Source organism: Calonectris borealis, chromosome 31 (assembly GCF_964195595.1).
Source record: "Calonectris borealis chromosome 31, bCalBor7.hap1.2, whole genome shotgun sequence".
Lineage (NCBI taxonomy): Eukaryota > Metazoa > Chordata > Aves > Procellariiformes > Procellariidae > Calonectris > Calonectris borealis.
In genome coordinates, this window is record NC_134342.1 from 1,475,973 (window position 1) to 1,494,370 (window position 18,398).

Sequence of the window (18,398 nt, forward strand, 5' to 3'; positions counted from 1 at the left end):
TCAGCTTCGAGTGGTCCCTGGAGAGTGAGGGGGAAACTGAGGCACAGGGTGGGCTTGGCCATGGGGTCATAGGAGAGGACTCAAGCAAGGGACCCAGCTGCCCAGGACCTGCTGCAGGGCTGGGTGCTGTGGTACACGTGTGTCTGTGTGCACACGCGTGCCCTGTGCCCAAGCAGCACTGTCCCCCCTTAACCCACCTTGAAGACCCCACATGACCCCCAAGGAGACCCCCCACCTCCATACCCCCCTCCCCAAGATGAGCATCCCCCCCCCGAGATGGACATCCAGCCCCCAGAGGTCCCCACGCCGCACCCCGCACTGTAGCACCCGAGCGCTGCCATTTCCCACACCCGTTCACTCTGAAACCTAATGACGGCGTTTAAACCAGATCCATGCCACCGGCCACCAGGGTACCCAGACCTGGCTGCGGGGTGGCCGGGCGTGGCTCACCCTTCTCCGCGTGTCCCAAGCCGTGGCCGAGCGTGAGCCTGGCCAAGCCGGGAGCGTAGATAACATCATCGGGGCAGAGGCGGAGGTGAGGGTGTGACTGAAACTCCTGCCTGGTCACATGGGGAAGCCACGACAGGAACCGGGGCGGCCGAGTCTGGGTGCCGGAGCAGGCAGAGAACAGAGGTACCACGGGGACAGGGGCGGGGGGGGAGGTATTTTGGGGAGGGGGTGGTACCCCGGGATGATGCTCCAGCCTCGGGGGTGCAGAGGGGATGCGGGGTGCTGGGGTGGGGTAAAGCAGCACCCTGAGGAGCGAGGGGTGCTGCAGGGGAAGGTATGGGTGATGGGGTGCTGCAAGTTGGGGTGGGGACCCCAAAAATGCTGGCACACCCCCCACCCCACCCAGGGCACCCTCCGCAGCTCAGCTCTAGGGTGCTGGCACCCCTAAATCGGTGGGCGCCAAAACCACGGGTGCCCGCAGCTCACTTCCACCCTGGGGCCACGCCGGGGGGTGCCACGGCGAGGAGGTCCTGGGGTGCAACCGGCCCCGTCCGCCCCCACCCTGGCTTGCACCCATGCGTGCGCCCCGGGGTGCTGGCGGGGTCCCCGGGGCCTGGGCTCGGCGCGGGGTGCAGGTGCCGGGAGGAAATGCCGTGGCGGCGCGAGGGGAAGCGCGGCCGTGGTGGCGACGGAAGCATCTCCGGCACCCGCCTGCGCCCGGGGCCGAGGTGGCGGCGGGGCCACCTGCCTGGGTGTCACCGTGTCCCTGGTGTCACCGCACCCCGGTGTCACCAAATCCTGATGCTGCCGCGCCCCCGGTGCCACCGTGCCCTGGCAGGGATGGGTGCTGCGGGGAGCAGGGGCTGGCGTGGGCACGGTGGCGTGGGCACCTGCTGGGTGGGGGACCCCCTCCGTGGGCAGGGGCACCCCAGGGATGTGGGCACCCAAAAGGTGAGGACCCCTCGGTGGGCAGGGGCATCCTGGGGTCATGGGCACCCACAAGATGGGGACCCCTGGGTGGGCAGGGGCACCCTGGGAACGTGGGCACCCAAAAGGTGGGGACCCCTCGGTGGGCAGGGGCACCCTGGGGATGAGGGCACACAAAAGGTGGGGACCCTGGGTGGGCAGGGGCACCCTGGGGTCAGGGGCACCTATAAGATGGGGACCCCTGGGTGGGCAGGGGCACCCTGGGAACGTGGGCACCCAAAAGGTGGGGACCCCTTGGTGGGTGAGGGCACCCCAGGGACATGGGCACCCACAAGGTGGGGACCCCTGGGTGGGCGAGGACACCCCAGGGACATGGGCACCCACAAGGTGGGGACCCCTGGGTGGGCAGGGGCACCCCAGGAACGTGGGCACCCACAAGGTGGGGACCCTGGGTGGGCAGGGGCACCCTGGGGTCAGGGGCACCCACAAGATGGGGACCCCTCGGTGGGCACGGGCACCCCAGGGACGTGGGCACCTGCAAGGTGGGGACCCCTCAGCGGGCAGGGGCACCCCAGGGTGCCCCACTGTGGGTGCCCAGTTAAGGGTGGCCAGGTAAGGGTGCCCTGGATGAGAGGACCCAAATAGGGGTGCCTGGATTAGGGTGCTCTGGAGAAGGGCACCTAGATAGGGGTGCCCAGATGGGGGTGCCCAGGGAGGGGCACCCAGATTGGGGTTCCTGGGTGGAGATGCCTGGGCATGGGTGCCCAGAGCAGGGCACCCAGATAAGGGGGTGCAAATGGGGTGGTGACATAGAGGTACCCCAATAAGGGTGCCAGGATTGGGGTGCCTGGGTGGGGGTGCTCCGACAGGGATACTAGGATGGGGCACCCGAAGAGGGGTGCCTGGGCGGGGATTCCAGATTGGGGGTGCCCAGACAAGGGTGCCCTTCCCACCACCCACCCACCCAGCTCCCCCCGTGGACACCCCATGGCTAACGTGGTTCTCCCCAATCCCACAGATGGAGGTGGAGAAACCCCCGCTGGGACCCGAACCACCGACCCTACTGAAGACCTACAAATGGCGAACGGCAGCACCCATGGGTGACCGGGAACCCGAACGGGGCACGGGGTCCCCAGGCAGCCGGCGCTGGACCCGGTTGCAGGGCTGGAAACGTTCCTACAGCCAACCCGAGTCTGATGGCCCCGATGACGGGGCTGGAAAGGGCAACTCCACTTTGGGGGCACCCAAAGCCAGCACCCGTCGGTCCCTCTTCCAACGGGCTTTTTCGGCCCCCTCCAAGGGGACCAAGGAGACACGGGGACCCGAGGGTGGCAAGGCCACCCTGCAGAAGTACCTGCGTTCCATGTCCAAGAAGAAGGGTCATGTGGAGAGCGGTGCCAAGGCTGAGCAGGTGCTCCACGATGCTGTTGCAGGTATGGGGGTGATGGGGAGGGTGGGGGTCAGGGTGCTGGTGGTGGGTGATGGTGATGGGTTGCGGGTGGTGGTGGTTGGTGATGGGCTGGGGGTGGTGGGTGATGGGTTGGGGGGTGGTGGGTGGTGGGTGATGATGATGGGTGATGGGTTGGGGGGTGATGGGTGATGGGTGATGATGGGTGATGCGTTGGGGGGTGGTGGGTGGTGGGTGATGATGGGTGATGGGTTGGGGGGTGATGGGTGGTGGGTGATGATGATGGGCGATGGATTAGGGGTGAAAGGTGGTGGGTGATGATGGGTGATGGATTGGGGGTGATGGGTGGTGGGTGATGATGGGTGATGGGTTGGGGGTGAAGGGTGGTGGGTGATGATGGGTGATGGGTTGGGGGTGAAGGGTGGTGGGTGATGATGGGTGATGGGTGGGTTGGGGGTGATGGGTGGTGGGTGATGATGATGGGTGATGGACTGAGGGGTGATGGGTGGTGGGTGATGATGATGGTTGATGGGGGAAGTGATGGGTGGTGGGTGATGATGATGGGTGATGGCTTGGGGGTGATGGGTGGTGGGTGATGATGATGGGTGATGGACTGAGGGGTGATGGGTGGTGGGTGATGATGATGGCTGATGGGGGAAGTGATGGGTGGTGGGTGATGATGATGGTTGATGGGGGAAGTGATGGGTGGTGGGTGATGATGATGGGTGATGGGAGAAGTGATGGGTGGTGGGTGATGATGATGGGTGATGGGTTGGGGGGTGATGGGTGGTGGGTGATGATGATGGGTGATGGACTGAGGGGTGATGGGTGGTGGGTGATGATGATGGGGGATGGGTTGGGGGGTGATGGGTGGTAGGTGGTTGTTGGTGATGGGTTGGGGGTGGTGGGTGATGATGATGGGTGATGGGTTGGGGGGTGGTGGGTGGTGGGTGATGATGATGGGTGATGGGTTGGGGGGTGATGGGTGATGGGTGATGATGGGTGATGCGTTGGGGGGTGGTGGGTGATGATGGGTGATGGGTTGGGGGGTGATGGGTGGCGGGTGATGATGATGGGCGATGGATTAGGGGTGAAGGGTGGTGCATGATGATGATGATGGGTGATGGACTGAGGGGTGAAGGGTGGTGGATGATGATGATGGGTGATGGACTGAGGGGTGATGGGTGGTGGATGATGATGATGGGTGATGGACTGAGGGGTGATGGGTGGTGGGTGATGATGATGGTTGATGGGGGAAGTGATGGGTGGTGGGTGATGATGATGGGTGATGGATTGGGGGTGATGGGTGGTGGGTGATGATGGGTGATGGGTTGGGGGTGGTGGGTGGTGATGATGGGTGATGGACTGAGGGGTGATGGGTGTTAGGTGATGACAATGGGTGATGAGCTGGGGTGATGGGTGGGGGGTGATGGGTGGTGATGGTTGATGGTGACTGCTGGAGTCTGAGGGCTGACGGGTGATGGGCTGGGGGTTGGTGGGCGACGGTGGGGGGCATAGGGTGCTGGTCCATGATGTGGACAGAGGAGGATGCGGAGGGGTGCAGGATGTGGCCAGGCTTTGCTGGTGTTGGGGAGCTCCTGCCTGCAGGCGTCCTCCAGGGTTGGGCGGGGGGGGCACCCATGGGTGCAGGATGGCCGCATCCCACCTGGCCCCAGGACCCGCTCCCACCCACACGTGGCCCCAGTCCCTGTGTGTGCCCGGCACGGGGCTCGGTGGCGGCACATGGAGCTGTGCCAGCCCCCGCGGCACCAGGATCTGGCAAAACCGGCTTGGCTCCGGCAGGGCCACCCACGGTGCAGGCAGGGCTCTGGGGCAGGGCCATCACCTGGGTTTGGCCCCTCTACGGCACGGCCATGGCCGTGTGTGGCCTGGCATTGCCACGCGGATGGTGGCACGGCCACGTGTCCCCTGGCACTGTCACCCCAACTGTGATACGGCCACACATCCCCCAGCATCACCACCCTGATGGTGGCACCTCCATGGTCACGTGTCCCCCAACATCACCACACCCATGGTGGCATGGCCGTGGCCATATGTCCCCTGGCATTGTCACACTCATGGTGGCACCTTCATGGCCACATGTCCCCCAGCATCACCACACCCATGGTGGCATGGCCATGGACATATGTCCCCTGGCATTGTCACACTCATGGTGGCACCTTCATGGCCACATGTCCCCCAACATCACCGCACCCATGGTGGCACCTCCACGGCCACATGTCCCTCAGCATCACCGCACCCATGGTGGCACCTCCATGGCCACGTGTCCCTCAGCATCACCGCACCCATGGTGGCACCTCCACGACCACATGTCCCCCAACATCACCGCACCCATGGTGGCACCTCCACGGCCACGTGTTCCTCAGCATCACCGCACCCATGGTGGCACCTCCACGGCCACGTGTCCCTCAGCATCACCGCACCCATGGTGGCATGGCCATGGCCATATGTCCCCTGGCACCATCACCCCAACCATACCACAGCCATGGCCCCATGTGCCCTGGTATTGTCACACCTATAGTGGCATGGCCACAGCCACATGTCTCCTGGCACTGCCACGCTGCCCATGGGTGACGGGGGCACGGTGAGCACCCAGTCTCCCCCTGACACCCTGCTCTGCACCCCCAGTGAGCACCCATGGGATACCATCGATCCCGCTGGCTCCAGCACCTGATGCCCCGGTGTGGGACGTCTCCAACTTCTCGTTGGTGGACGGACATCTGGTCCTCGTGGGCAGGGACGAGGAGGTGAGGACATGGGGGACAAGCGTCCCCTGGACACCCAAGGGCTTGTGCCGGAGTCCCTTGGGTGACAGGGTGCACAAATGGGTGCTGGGGACGGCGGTGCCTGACCCCCGTGTGCCACCAGGCTTCGTGCAGGAGCAGGAACCGGACGGGGAGCTCCATCTCCGAGAGCACCACCCTGCACCCGGCGAGCGGCAGGAGGGACCCCGGTGAGCGAGCTCGCCCCGCGCCGGCACGCGTGCAGGTCCAGCGCAGCTCCCGTGCCGTGCACCGTACGGCCGTGCACTGCGTACCGTGCCATGCATTGCAGCCACGCGCCGTGCCGTGCACCATCCACCGTGCCTTGCGTCGTGGCCATGCACCGCACGACATGCACCGTGCGCTGCGCCGTGCATTGTGGCCGTGCCCTGCGCCATGCACCGTGCCATGCACCGTGCGCCGTGCACCTTGCACCATGCCATGCGTCCTGGCCGTGCCCTGTGCCGTGCATCGTGCCACGCGCCATGTGGTCATGCACCTTGCACCATGCACTGTGCCATGCACCGTATGACCGTGGCCGTGCGTGACGGCCATGCCCTGTGCCGTGCACCGTGCGGCCATGCACCGTGCATTGTGCCGTGCACCACAGCCATGCCCTGTGCCATGCACCCTGCGCTGTGCACCACGATATGCACCGTGCCAGGCACCGTGCACTGCCCCATGCCCCACGCCATGCATCCTGGCCGTGCCCTGTGCCGTGCATCGTGCCATGCACCACGTGGCCATGCACCACGCACCGTGCCCTGTGCCATGCACTGTGCCCCATGCCCCACACCCCACGTCTTGCATCATGGCCATGACTTGTGCCGTGCCCCGTGCCCCGTGCCGTGCTCCGCAGTCATGCCCCGTGCCATGCCCTGTGCCGTGCACCGAACCGCACCTCGTGCCATGCCCCATGTTGCGCCCATGCCGTGCCAGACGCCAGACTTTGTGCCCGTGTTGCACACCGTGCCACGCAGCATGCCGTGCCGCGTGCCGCGCACCACATGATGTACCACGCCATGCCCTGTGCCATGCACCACGCCGTGCACCGTGCCATGCACCATGCACCACGCCAAGCCCCGTGCCGTGCACCGTGCCGTGCACCATGCACCATGCCAAGCCCCGTGCCATGCCCCGCGCCATGCGCTGTGCCGTGCAGCACACTATGCTGTGCACCACGCCATGCAGCAGACCATGCCAAGCCCCGTGCCATGCCCCATGCTGTGCCCTGTGCCATGCCCCACGCCATGCAGCACACTATGCCATGCACCACGCCATGCAGCAGACCATGCCAAGCCCTGTGCCATGCCCCACGCCATGCACCGTGCCATGCAGCACACTGTGCCATGCCCCACGCCATGCAGCAGACCATGCCGTGCCCTGTGCCATGCCCCACGCCATGCGCCGTGCCATGCAGCACACTATGCCATGCCCCACGCCATGCAGCAGACCATGCCAAGCCCTGTGCCATGCCCCACGCCGTGCCCTGTGCCATGCCCCACGCCATGCGCCGTGCCATGCAGCACACTATGCCATGCCCCACGCCATGCAGCAGACCATGCCAAGCCCTGTGCCATGCCCCACGCCATGCGCCGTGCCATGCAGCACACTATGCCATGCCCCACGCCATGCAGCAGACCATGCCAAGCCCTGTGCCATGCCCCACGCCATGCGCCGTGCCATGCAGCACACTATGCCATGCCCCACGCCATGCAGCAGACCATGCCAAGCCCTGTGCCATGCCCCACGCCGTGCCCTGTGCCATGCCCCACGCCATGCGCCGTGCCATGCAGCACACTATGCCATGCCCCACGCCATGCAGCAGACCATGCCGTGCCCTGTGCCATGCCCCACGCCATGCGCCGTGCCATGCAGCACACTATGCCGTGCACCGTGCCGTGCCCCACGCCATGCAGCAGACCATGCCGTGCCCTCTGCCATGCCCCACGCCATGCGCCGTGCCATGCAGCACACTATGCCGTGCACCACGCCATGCAGCAGACCATGCCAAGCCCTGTGCCATGCCCCACGCCATGCACCGTGCCATGCAGCACACTATGCCGTGCACCGTGCCATGCAGCAGACCATGCCAAGCCCTGTGCCATGCCCCACGCCATGCGCCGTGCCATGCAGCACACTATGCTGTGCCCCACGCCATGCAGCAGACCATGCCAAGCCCTGTGCCATGCCCCACGCCATGCGCCGTGCCATGCAGCACACTATGCTGTGCCCCACGCCATGCAGCAGACCACGCCGTGCCCTGTGCCATGCCCCACGCCATGCGCCGTGCCATGCAGCACACTATGCCGTGCACCACGCCATGCAGCAGACCATGCCAAGCCCTGTGCCATGCCCCACGCCGTGCCCCGTGCCCCACGCCGAGCAGGGTGCACGGAGGAAGCGCGGGTGCAAGGCTGCCTTGCGCCGTCACCGCTTCCTCCCCATCGCTGCGTCTGCTGATCCGAGCGATAAAACGCTTTCGGCTTCCTCCCCGCGCCCCTCGCCAGCGCGGGCAGACGGCATCGCCGCCAGCCATGGGCCCCCGCCGCTGGCTGCTCTGCACCGCGCAGGGAGGTGAGTTACCCCCACCCCAGCACCCGCCTGGCACCGGGGCCGTCACCCACACGGCACCGGGGTGGGGATCATCCTGCGTGGGTGCTTGGCATCGCGGCATCGCAGCACCAGGGCTGAGCACCGGCGCCGGGCACCGGAGCCAAGGCAGCAGGATACATCCCTCTGCCCCCTTCTCCCTGGCACCCACGAGCACCCATTTTCAGCACCCAAAGCTTGGTTGTGTCTCGGGGCTACAGATACGGTGAGGTGCCGGCAGGATTCGGCACCCAGAACCAGGCGCCTGGGTCCTTCCTCCAGCTTCGGTTGATGCTTCCCAAAGGGGTGGGGGGGGGTATGGGTGTATCCTGCCCCCCCCAAACCCTGGCATGGTGTTGGGGTGCTCGGGGCGTGGGTAAAGGCGGGGGTCCTGATGCTGGGTGCCCCTCCAGGCTCAGCTGCGGATGAGAGGAGCACCCGGGGTGCCGGGAGGAGCACGGAGAATGAGACCTCCCCCACCTCCCAGTTCAGCAATGTCAAGGTGGGCACCCCTCCCACCCCGCTCCCAGCCCCCCCCCGCACCCCGTGTGCTCAGCCTCACCCATGGGTGACACGGCAGCCGTCTCCTTACCCCATCCAGGGCTTGTTGTGGAAGAGGCTGCGAGAAAGGAAAGGTCGTGGTGTCCCCAAAACCGAGACGTCGGCAGCGACGGTCCTGGACGGCGAGAGGTACGGCATGGCGGAGGGGTGGGGGGGGGACACGGGTGCTGGTGAGGGTGCCCCGGTGACGGTCCCGTCCCTGTAGGGTCCCTAGCCGGAGCGGTTCGCGGGAGTCGCTGCTGCCACCGCCCAGCGCGGCTGAGCTGGACCTCACCGGGGACAATGTCATCGTCCGGCCCGTGCACGGCAGCATCGTGGGCGAGAAGTTTTGCTTTCAGGTAATGGGCTTGGGTGGGTGCTCAGGGTGCCCTGGCGAGGCACCCAAGGCACCCAGAGCACCCTGGAAAAGCACCCGGGCCACCCTGGAGGGGCACCCAAGGCGTACCAGGCCCTCCGCAGGAGCACCCAGGGCACCCAGAACACCCTGCACAGGCACCCAGGGCACCCAGGGCACCCTGGATGGGCACCCAGGGCACCCCAGACAACCCGGAGGGACACCCGGGGCACCCCAGACAACCTGGAGGGACACCCAGGGCAACCTGGAGAGTCACCCAGGGCACCCTAAGCACCCTGGATGGGCACCCGGGGCACCCCAGACAACCTGGAGGGACACCCAGGGCAACCTGCAGAGGCACCCAGGGCACCCCAGACAACCCGAAGGGGCACCCAGGGCACCCTGGAGAGGCACCCAGGGCACCCTAAGCACCCTGGATGGGCACCCAGGGCACCCCAGACACCCTGGAGAGGCACCCAGGGCACCCCAGACAACCCGAAGGGACACCCAGGGCAACCTGGAGAGGCACCCAGGGCACCCTAAGCACGCTGGATGGGCACCCAGGGCACCCAGGGGACACCAGACACCCTGGAGAGGCACCCAGGGCACCCTAAGCACCCTGGATGGGCACCCAGGGCACCCCAGACAACCCGAAGGGGCACCCAGGGCACCCTGGAGAGGCACCCAGGGCACCCCAGGCACGCTGCAAAGGCACCCAGGGCACCCCCACTGAGCACCCAGAGCACCCCAACGGGAGAACCCAGCGCAGCCCTCGGCCTTGGGCACCCAGACCCCCCCAGCGCAATCCCCCCCAGGCACCCTAGGGTGCTCCCCAGACACCCTCCCTGCACCCAGATCATCACGGGTGAGGGCAGCCGGTCCTTCGGGTGCACGTCCCTGGCCGAGCGCGACCGCTGGATCGAGAACCTGCGCCGGACCGTGCAGCCCAACAAGGTGGGACCGCTGGGACACCCATGGGACACCCCTGCTGGGGACGGGAACCCCCAGCACCCTGACATGAGGGGCCACCCGCTGTCCTCCTGTCTCCCCAATGGGCAGGATGAGGCCTGCTGGCAGGGCTGGGTGGGGAAACTGAGGCACGAACCCCCCACCCCACGCTGGTGCCCTGCAGGCACCCACAGCCCCGTGTCCCCTAGTGTCCTCCTGTCCCCTGGGGGCTTGGCCGTCCCCTCCTGTCCCCCTGAGGATTTGGTTGTCCACCCGTGTCCCCATGTCCCCTCCTGTCCCCCATGTCCTCTCAAATCCTCCACGTCCCGTCATGTCCCCATGTCCCTCCACGGAATCCCTGTCCCCTCCTATTCTTCCATGTCCCCTCCTGTCCCCAGTGTCCCCTCCAGACCCCCATGTCCCCTCCTGTCCCACATGTCCCCTCCCATCCCCCATGTGCCCTCCTGTCCCCACATCTCCCTGGAAAATCCCCTGTCCCCTCCTGTCCCCCATGTCCCCTCCTGTCCCCAGTGTTCTACCCTGTCCCCTGTGTCCCCTCCTGTCCCACGTGTCCCCTCCTGTCCCCCATGTCCCCTCCTGTCCCACTCCTGTCTCCAAGTTCCTCCACTGAATCCCATGTCCCCCACGTCCCCTCCCAGTCCCCCAAGGTCCCCTCCAGTCCCCCTGTCCCCTCCTGTCCCCAATGTCCTGCCCTGTCCCCTATGTCCCCTCCTGTCCCTCCATGTCCCCTCCATCCCCATGTGTGTCCCCTGTCCCCCCATGTCACCTCCTGTCCCCATTCCCCCCGTCCCCACCTCCACCCGCAGAACTCCCTGTCCCCCGCACCCTGTCCCCCCAACCCCCGCCTCAGATTCACCCACCCCACCACGTCCCCCTTGTCCCCTTGACCCCCCCACCCATGTCCCCCACCCCGACAGGACAACTGCGAGCGGCTGGAGCTGGCGCTGAGCCTGTGGGTGTACGAAGCGCGGGACCTGCCACCTCGGCGGCGTCTCCGTTGTCACCTCCACCTGGACGGCACCCTCTTCGCCCGTACCACCGCCAAGGTGGCCGGTCCCGATGGCGAGCTCTTTTGGGGTGAACTCTTCCAGTTGGCCGCCCTACCACCCACCCATGCCCTCACCCTCTCCCTTTGCCGCGATGACCACCCCGGTCAACCGGTGGCCTCCATCACCGTCCCCTTGGCTGAGTTGGCGGCCGCCCGGCAACCCTTGGAGCGTTGGTACCCGCTGAGCTGTCCTGGGGGAGGCGAGCGGGTGCCGTCGGTGAGGGTGCGCGGGCGCTACCGGGAGGTGCGGGTGCTGCCCATCGTACGCTACAAGGAGTTGGCTGAGTTCATCACCTTCCATTACCGGGAGTTGTGCGCCCGTCTGGAACCCACCATCGCCGTGCGGCACAAGGAGGAGCTGGCCGGTGCTCTGGTCCGTGTCTTGCAGAGCACCGGGAAGGCCAAGGTGGAGCGGGTGCTGACCATGGGGGATGTGGGGAGGGTGGGTGAGGGCAAGATGGGTGCTGCCTGGGGTGCCATGGGCATGGTGGTTGGGGCGGGATGGACATCATGGGTTGGGGGTGCCAGGAGAGCTGGGTTGGGATGGGATGGGGTGGGATGGGATGGGATGGGGTGGATGAGTTGGGTTGAGTTGGGATGACTTGGGTTGGGTTGGATGGGTTGGGTTGAGTTGAATTGGGTTGGGCTGAGTTGGAATGGGATGGGTTGGGAGAGTTGGGTTGAGATGAGTTGGGATGGGTTGGGATGGGATGGGATGGGATGGGAGAGTTGGGTTGGGATGGGATTGGTGGGATGAGATGGGAAATGCAATTCAGGGGAGTGCCAGGAGATCCTGGCACTTCTCAGGGTGGGTTGATCAAGGCTGTTTGGGGCCCATGGGTGCCCACTGAGCCCTTCAACACGTCCACCTGGCAGTCGTTCCTCATCGACCTCGGGGTGGCCGAGCTGGACCGCTTCGATGACCGTGAGGCACTGATCTTCCGTGAGAACACGCTGGCCACCAAGGCCATCGATGAGTACATGAAACTGGTGGGGGGCAAGTACCTCCAGGACACGCTGGGTACGTCTGAATGTTATCGGTCTTTGTGGGACGCTGCGGGGTGTTACGGGGTGCAGGACATCCTGGGCGTGACGTTGCAGGGTGCTATGGGGTGTTATGGGGTGCAGGGCATGGGCAGAGCATTACGGGGCTGTAGGACACCCCCAGGACATCCATGGGGATGTGGTGGGGGCTTGTCACAGCCATGCCCATGGTGGTGGCTGGTTGGTCACCTTACGGGCTGTCCCTTTGGTGCCCAGGTGAGGCCGTGGCCCAGCTCTGCACCTCGGATGATAGCTGTGAGGTTGATCCCAGCAAATGCGCCGGCCTTGACCTCTCTGACAACCAGAACAACCTGCGGCAGGTCTGCGAGGAGACCTTCCAACGCATCGCCACGTCCTGCGAGTGAGGGAGGACAGCCCTTGAGTGGGCATGGGGATGGCCATGGGGGTGGGCACCTGCACAGGGATGGGTTTGGGGATGGACACCAGCACGGGCAATGGGACAGGCATGAAGGTGGGCACCAACACCAGGAGGACCTGGGGAAAAGCTTGGAGATGGGCATGGGCACAGGGATGAGCTTGGGGACAGGAATGGGGATGGGCAGGAGGACAGGCACTGGTACCAGGGTGGGCATGGGGATGGGTTTGGGGACTGGCACCATCCCTGGGATGGGCTTGGGCATGGGCACCAAGAAGGACCTGGGGACAAGCTTGGGGACAGCGATGAGGGACAGGGATGGGCACCATCCCTGGGATGGACATGAGGATGGGCAGAAGGAAGGACCCAGGGACAAGCTTGGGGACAGCGATGAGGGACAGGGATGGGCACCATCCCTGGGATGGACATGGGGATGGGCACCAGGAAGGACCTGAGGACAATCTTGGGGACAAGCACAGGGGACCGACACAGGTACAAGCATAGACATGGTGGGCACCGTGTCCCACAGCACATCATGGTGGCACACAGGGTGGGCTCCAGGACCACCCACCTGCCCCAGCCCCCATCAAGGTGTCTCTCCTCGCAGCGCCTTCCCAGCAGAGCTGGGCGAGATCTTCGCGGCATGGCAGGAGGAGTGTGCGGCGCGGGGCAAGGCGCCCATCGGGCAGCGCCTGGTCTCGGCCTCCCTCTTCCTGCGGTTCCTCTGCCCCGCCGTCATGTCCCCCAGCCTCTTCGGCCTCGTCCAGGAGTACCCCAGTGAGGCCACCGCCCGTACCCTCACCCTCGTGGCCAAGGTCATCCAGAACCTGGCCAACTTCACCACGTACGTCATGGCAGGGCACGAGACCTGTACCGGTGGGGAGGGACATCCCCATGGGGAAGCCATGGGGCAGGGGGGGGACATCCTCTACATGCTGTGTGGCATGTTCCATGGATGGTCCTGGGGCGGTAGGGTTGTCCCCAACATACCATGGAGCAGCAGGGATGTCCCCTACACGCCATGGGGCAGCAGGGACATTTCCTACATGCTATAGGGCAAGCAGGGACATCTCCTACATGCCATGAACCAGCCATGGGGCAGCAGAGAACATCTGCACTCCATGCATGGGGCTGATGTGTCCCAGCAGCAGAGCCTCATGTGTCACCTGTGGTGGTCTGACCCATGGGTGGCTTGGTCCAAGAACATGGCAGTGTCCTCACCCATGTCCTGGCTTGTAGACAGGGTGGCGGCACGGTGCAGGGACATTGCAGTGACTTGGTCCATGATCTTGAAAGTGGCCTGGCCCATGACCGTGGTGGTGGCCCACGACCATGGTGGTGGCCCAGGCCCATCGCCTGGCCCCCAGGTAACCGGACATCGTGGTCCCCAGGTTTGGCGAGAAGGAGGCCTACATGGGCTTCATGAACGAATTCTTGGAGCATAACTGGAGCACCATGACGGCCTTCCTGCAGAGCGTGGCCAATCCCGAGAGCAGCGTCCACATGGCCACCTACGATGGCTACGTGGATCTGGCCCTGGAGCTTGCCACTCTCCACCTCCTGCTTTGTGATATCTTCTCCAGCCTGGACCAGGTGCCACCACCCATTTGTCCCCAAGGGTAGCTGGCGAGACTGGCCACCTCCTCCCCACACACAGAGCTGGTGTCCACTGCCCCATGGATGACACAAGGCCACCCATTGTCCCCATAATGTCCTTGTCTCATCCTGGCAGGCCACGCAGGAGGAGCTCGAGCCCCTGCCCACCATCCTCACCGCCATCAGGGAGGGGACCCCTGTCCCCGTCTCCGTCCGGCTCAGCTCCACCACGGAGCGAAGGTACCGGTGGGTGGACAGGGACACACATGGGACCAGGGTGGACATGTTGGGCCAGAAGGAGCTTTGGTAGAGGGGTGACGCGAGGGTGGGGTTGGGGTGGTTCTGGTCTTGGTTGGGTCTAGGGAGATTCTGGATCAGAACGGGCTTGGAGTCACTGGTCCCAGTTGGTTCAGGGGACGGTTTTGGTCCCTGATGGGTTCAGCAGATGGTTGTGGTCCAGGCAGGGGATGGTTCTGGTCCCAGTTCAGGGGATGGTTCTGCTGGGCTGGGTTTGGTGGACACATCTGGTCCAGGCTGGGTCCAGCAGGTGTTTCTAGTCCCAGAATGATTTAGGCGGGGGGTTCTGGTCCTGGCCGGGTTCGGGGTGGTTCTGGTCCCACCTGGGTTTGGGGTGACTCTGGTTCTAGCTGGGTTTGAGGTGGTCCAGACCAAGGCTGGTTTTGAGGATGGTTCTGGTTTTCCAGTTGAGTTTGGGAGACGTTTCTGGTCCCAGCTGGTTTTGAGGATGTTTCTGGTCCCAGATGGGTTTGAGGTGCTTCAGGTCCAGGCTGGGTTCAAGAAATGGGTCCGATCCCCACCGGGTTTGGGGTGCCTCTGGTGCTGGTTGGGTTTGGGATGGTTCTGGCCCCTCCTGGGTCCGGCACCACCCCGGTACCCGCCCAAGCCATCGCCTCATCTCCCCTTGCAGCCCGGCGGAGAACTTCAAACCAGGCTTCGTGCCACCACGGGACCTGAGCAAGCACAGCCCCCTCATCAAGAGCCAATCCCTCATCAGCATCCGCCGCGTCCGGGGCCGGGAGGATGGACCAGAACCAGAGCCATCACCAGCACCGGTGCCATCACCACCGCCCAGCCGGGAACGCCGCAACGTGCAGCGCACCCAGAGCGTGCCGGCGCAGAGCAAAGCCGCCCGGCGCCTACGCAAGCAGAGCAGCGCCGAGAACGTGGTGGAGCCACCAGCCGAGGACAACCCGGGGTCCCTCGTCCCCCGTGACGCCCCGGTAAGCCACGGCAGCCGCCACGCCACCCTCGCGTCGGGGTCGGTGCTCCGAGGAGGACGTTGGCGTTAACGGGTGCCGCCGGTGCCGTTAGGGTCGTGGGAAGTTGCGCTCGTCGGTGTCGCTGCCGCGCAAGTCGACGGTGCCGTGGCAGCGCTACGCGGAGGAGGCGGCGGCGGCGGCGGCGGCGGCGGCACAGGGCGAGCTCTACGCCATCCGCCCGTTGGAGAAGGTAACCCCGGGGTGGGGGGCAGCCAAACCCACCGGGGTGCCCCGCCGACCCCCCACCTTCTCGTCCCCCCCCTCCAGCACGGGCGGTTGATCGAGGCGTTGCGGAAGGAGGTGGCGGAGAACCGGGAGAAGTTACGGCTGGCGGAGACGCGGGCGGGCGAGATGGAGGCCCAACACCGCGGGTTGCGGCAGGAGCAGGGTCAGCACCGAGAGCAGCTCGAGCATCTCCGGCAGCAGCTGGAGGAGGCGAACGCCCGCGCCGCCAATTTGGGTGCCAGGTGGGGATGGGGATCGGGAACCCCTAAACCAGTGGGTGCTCCACGCCAGTGGGTGCCCCACCAGTGGGTCGGGGTCTCGGCTCATCCCCAACCCAATTAGGTTGACGGCGGCTGAAGGCACCAGGAAGAAAGATCTGGAGAGGCTGAAGGCCAGCGAGGAGAAGAACCGAGAGCTGGTAAGAGCCGGAACGTGGGTGCACCCACGGGTGACAAGAGGGACGCGGGTGGGGGCTGATGCGGTCCCCACGCAGGAGAGACGGCTGTCGGCGCTGGAGAGGGAGCAGGCGGAGCTGCGGGGTGCCATCGCCCAAGCCCTGGGCCACCCCGGGAGGACGGGACGCCGGATGGTGGCGCGGGGTTGGGACGAGAGCGGTGATGATGCTCAGGCCACCAGCGTGTAATGGCTGTCCCCTTGTCCCCAACGTGTCCCCGCAGCCCGGTCACTCACCGTCTCCTGGGTCTTTCCGAAGGGTGTTTAATCCCCGTCCCGTGAGGTGTCCCCTCCCCAGGCAATAAAGAGCGTTGGTGTCACCATCACAAAGTGCCCGGTTGTGTCCTGCCACCGCTCGGGGCTCTGTCCCCAATCTCATCCTGTCCCCAGCACCCTACGCCTGCCTGGGACCTCTCAGGACCTGGGGTAGCGACGGGGGTGTCAGGGGCCATGGGAACCCCTGGGGACGTGGTCATGGGGACACTTGGGGACAGGGCCACGAGGATGGCAGGACCTGGAGCAGAGCCATGGGGACCTGGGGATGTGACAGAGATGACAGCGGACCCCTCGGGGCAGGGCCATGGGGACACTTTGGGGACGACAGGGCCACGGGGACCCCTCGGGGCAGGGCCATGGGGACCCTTGGGGACAGGGCTATGGGGTCCCCTCGGGGATGGCAGGACCTGGAGCAGAGCCATGGGGACCTGGGGAAGTGACAGAGATGACAGGGGACCCCTCGGGGCAGGGCCATGGGGACACTTTGGGGACAACAGGGCCATGGGGACCCCTCGGGGCAGGGCCATGGAGACCCTTGGGGACAGGGCCATGGGGACCCTTGGGGACAGGGCTATGGGGTCCCCTCGGGGATGGCAGGACCTGGAGCAGAGCCATGGGGACCTGGGGATGTGACAGAGATGACAGGGGACCCCTCGGGGCAGGGCCATGGGGACACTTTGGGGACGCCAGGGCCATGGGGACCCTTTGGGGCAGGACCACAGGGTCCCCTCGGGGATGGCAGGACCTGGAGCGGAGCCATGGGGACCTGGGGATGTGACAGAGATGACAGGGCCATGGGGACCCTCGGGGACAGGGCCATCGGACCCTGTTGGGGCAGTGACGGGGTTGACAGGGCCATGGGGACACCTTGGGCAAGCGCCATGGGGACACTTTGGGGGTGTCAGGGCCACGGGGACCCCTCGGGGCAGGGCCATGGGGACCCTTGGGGACAGGGCCATGGGGACCCTTGGGGACAGGGCTATGGGGACCCTTGGGGATGGCAGGACCTGGAGCAGAGCCATGGGGACCTGGGGAAGTGACAGAGATGACAGGGGACCCCTCGGGGCAGGGCCATGGGGACACTTTGGGGATGACAGGGCCACGGGGACCCCTCGGGGCAGGGCCATGGGGACCCTTGGGGACAGGGCTATGGGGTCCCCTTGGGGATGGCAGGACCTGGAGCAGAGCCATGGGGACCTGGGGAAGTGACAGAGATGACAGGGGACCCCTCGGGGCAGGGCCATGGGGACACTTTGGGGACGACAGGGCCATGGGGACCCCTCGGGGCAGGGCCATGGGGACACTTTGGGGACAACAGGGCAACAGGGGCCCTTTGGGGCAGGGCCACGGGGTCCCCTCGGGGATGGCAGGACCTGGAGCGGAGCCATGGGGACCTGGGGATGTGACAGAGATGACAGGAGACCCCTCGGGGCAGGGCCATGGGGACACTTTGGGGACGACAGGGCCACGGGGACCCCTCGGGGCAGGGCCATGGGGACCCTTGGGGACAGGGCCATGGGGACCCTTGGGGACAGGGCTATGGGGTCCCCTTGGGGATGGCAGGACCTGGAGCAGAGCCATGGGGACCTGGGGATGTGACAGAGATGACAGGGCCATGGGGACCCTCGGGGACAGGGCCATGGGGACCCTGTTGGGGCAGTGACGGGGTTGACAGGGCCATGGGGACACCTTGGGCAAGCGCCATGGGGACACTTTGGGGGTGTCAGGGCCACGGGGACCCTTTGGGGCAGGGCCATGGGTCCCGCCGGGGTCCCCTCAGGGCCGCCCCTTCCCAGACCAGCCAGACCTTCCCCCCTCCGCCTCGCCAAGATGGCGGCGCGGCGCCGCCGTCGCTCGCCGATGACGCACAGCCCCGCGCCGCTCTCTCCCCCTCCCTCCTGGAAGGTCGCCGCGCCGCCTCTCCCCCCGCCTTCCCCCGCCACTCCCAAGATGGCGGCGACGCCGAGCTGTCAACGTCATCAGCAGCGCGCCGCGCCAATCGGGGAGGGCGGAGGGCGGCGGCGGCGACGCGCAGAGGCCGCTCCGGCGGGGCGGGCGCGCGCGGCGGGGACGGCG

At 66.1% G+C, this 18,398-nt stretch overlaps 1 protein-coding gene across 1 annotated transcript; it reads left to right on the forward strand.

Annotated features, from left to right (window-relative positions):
* Nucleotides 1–2,395: 2,395 nt before the first annotated feature.
* RASAL3 (RAS protein activator like 3) lies at nucleotides 2,396–16,365 on the forward strand. The gene is made up of 18 exons (XM_075134107.1): nucleotides 2,396–2,810; nucleotides 5,435–5,553; nucleotides 5,675–5,759; nucleotides 8,574–8,662; nucleotides 8,762–8,850; nucleotides 8,927–9,059; nucleotides 9,911–10,009; nucleotides 10,942–11,478; nucleotides 11,949–12,093; nucleotides 12,333–12,477; nucleotides 13,100–13,336; nucleotides 13,884–14,085; nucleotides 14,225–14,334; nucleotides 15,017–15,329; nucleotides 15,421–15,558; nucleotides 15,636–15,835; nucleotides 15,936–16,011; nucleotides 16,087–16,365. Exons 1-18 carry the CDS (start codon nucleotides 2,396–2,398, stop codon nucleotides 16,234–16,236), a joined length of 3,282 nt encoding a protein of 1,093 aa, XP_074990208.1. The 3' UTR covers nucleotides 16,237–16,365.
* Nucleotides 16,366–18,398: the final 2,033 nt, after the last annotated feature.

Bases quoted from the DNA above. Each gene is read 5' to 3' on its own strand.
- RASAL3 (XM_075134107.1), top strand. From the start codon at position 2,396: ATGGAGGTGGAGAAACCCCCGCTGGGACCCGAACCACCGACCCTACTG. The intron at 5,554-5,674 runs GTGAGGACATGG...GTGTGCCACCAG, and splicing joins TCGTGGGCAGGGACGAGGAG to GCTTCGTGCAGGAGCAGGAA. The intron at 10,010-10,941 runs GTGGGACCGCTG...CCACCCCGACAG, and splicing joins GGACCGTGCAGCCCAACAAG to GACAACTGCGAGCGGCTGGA.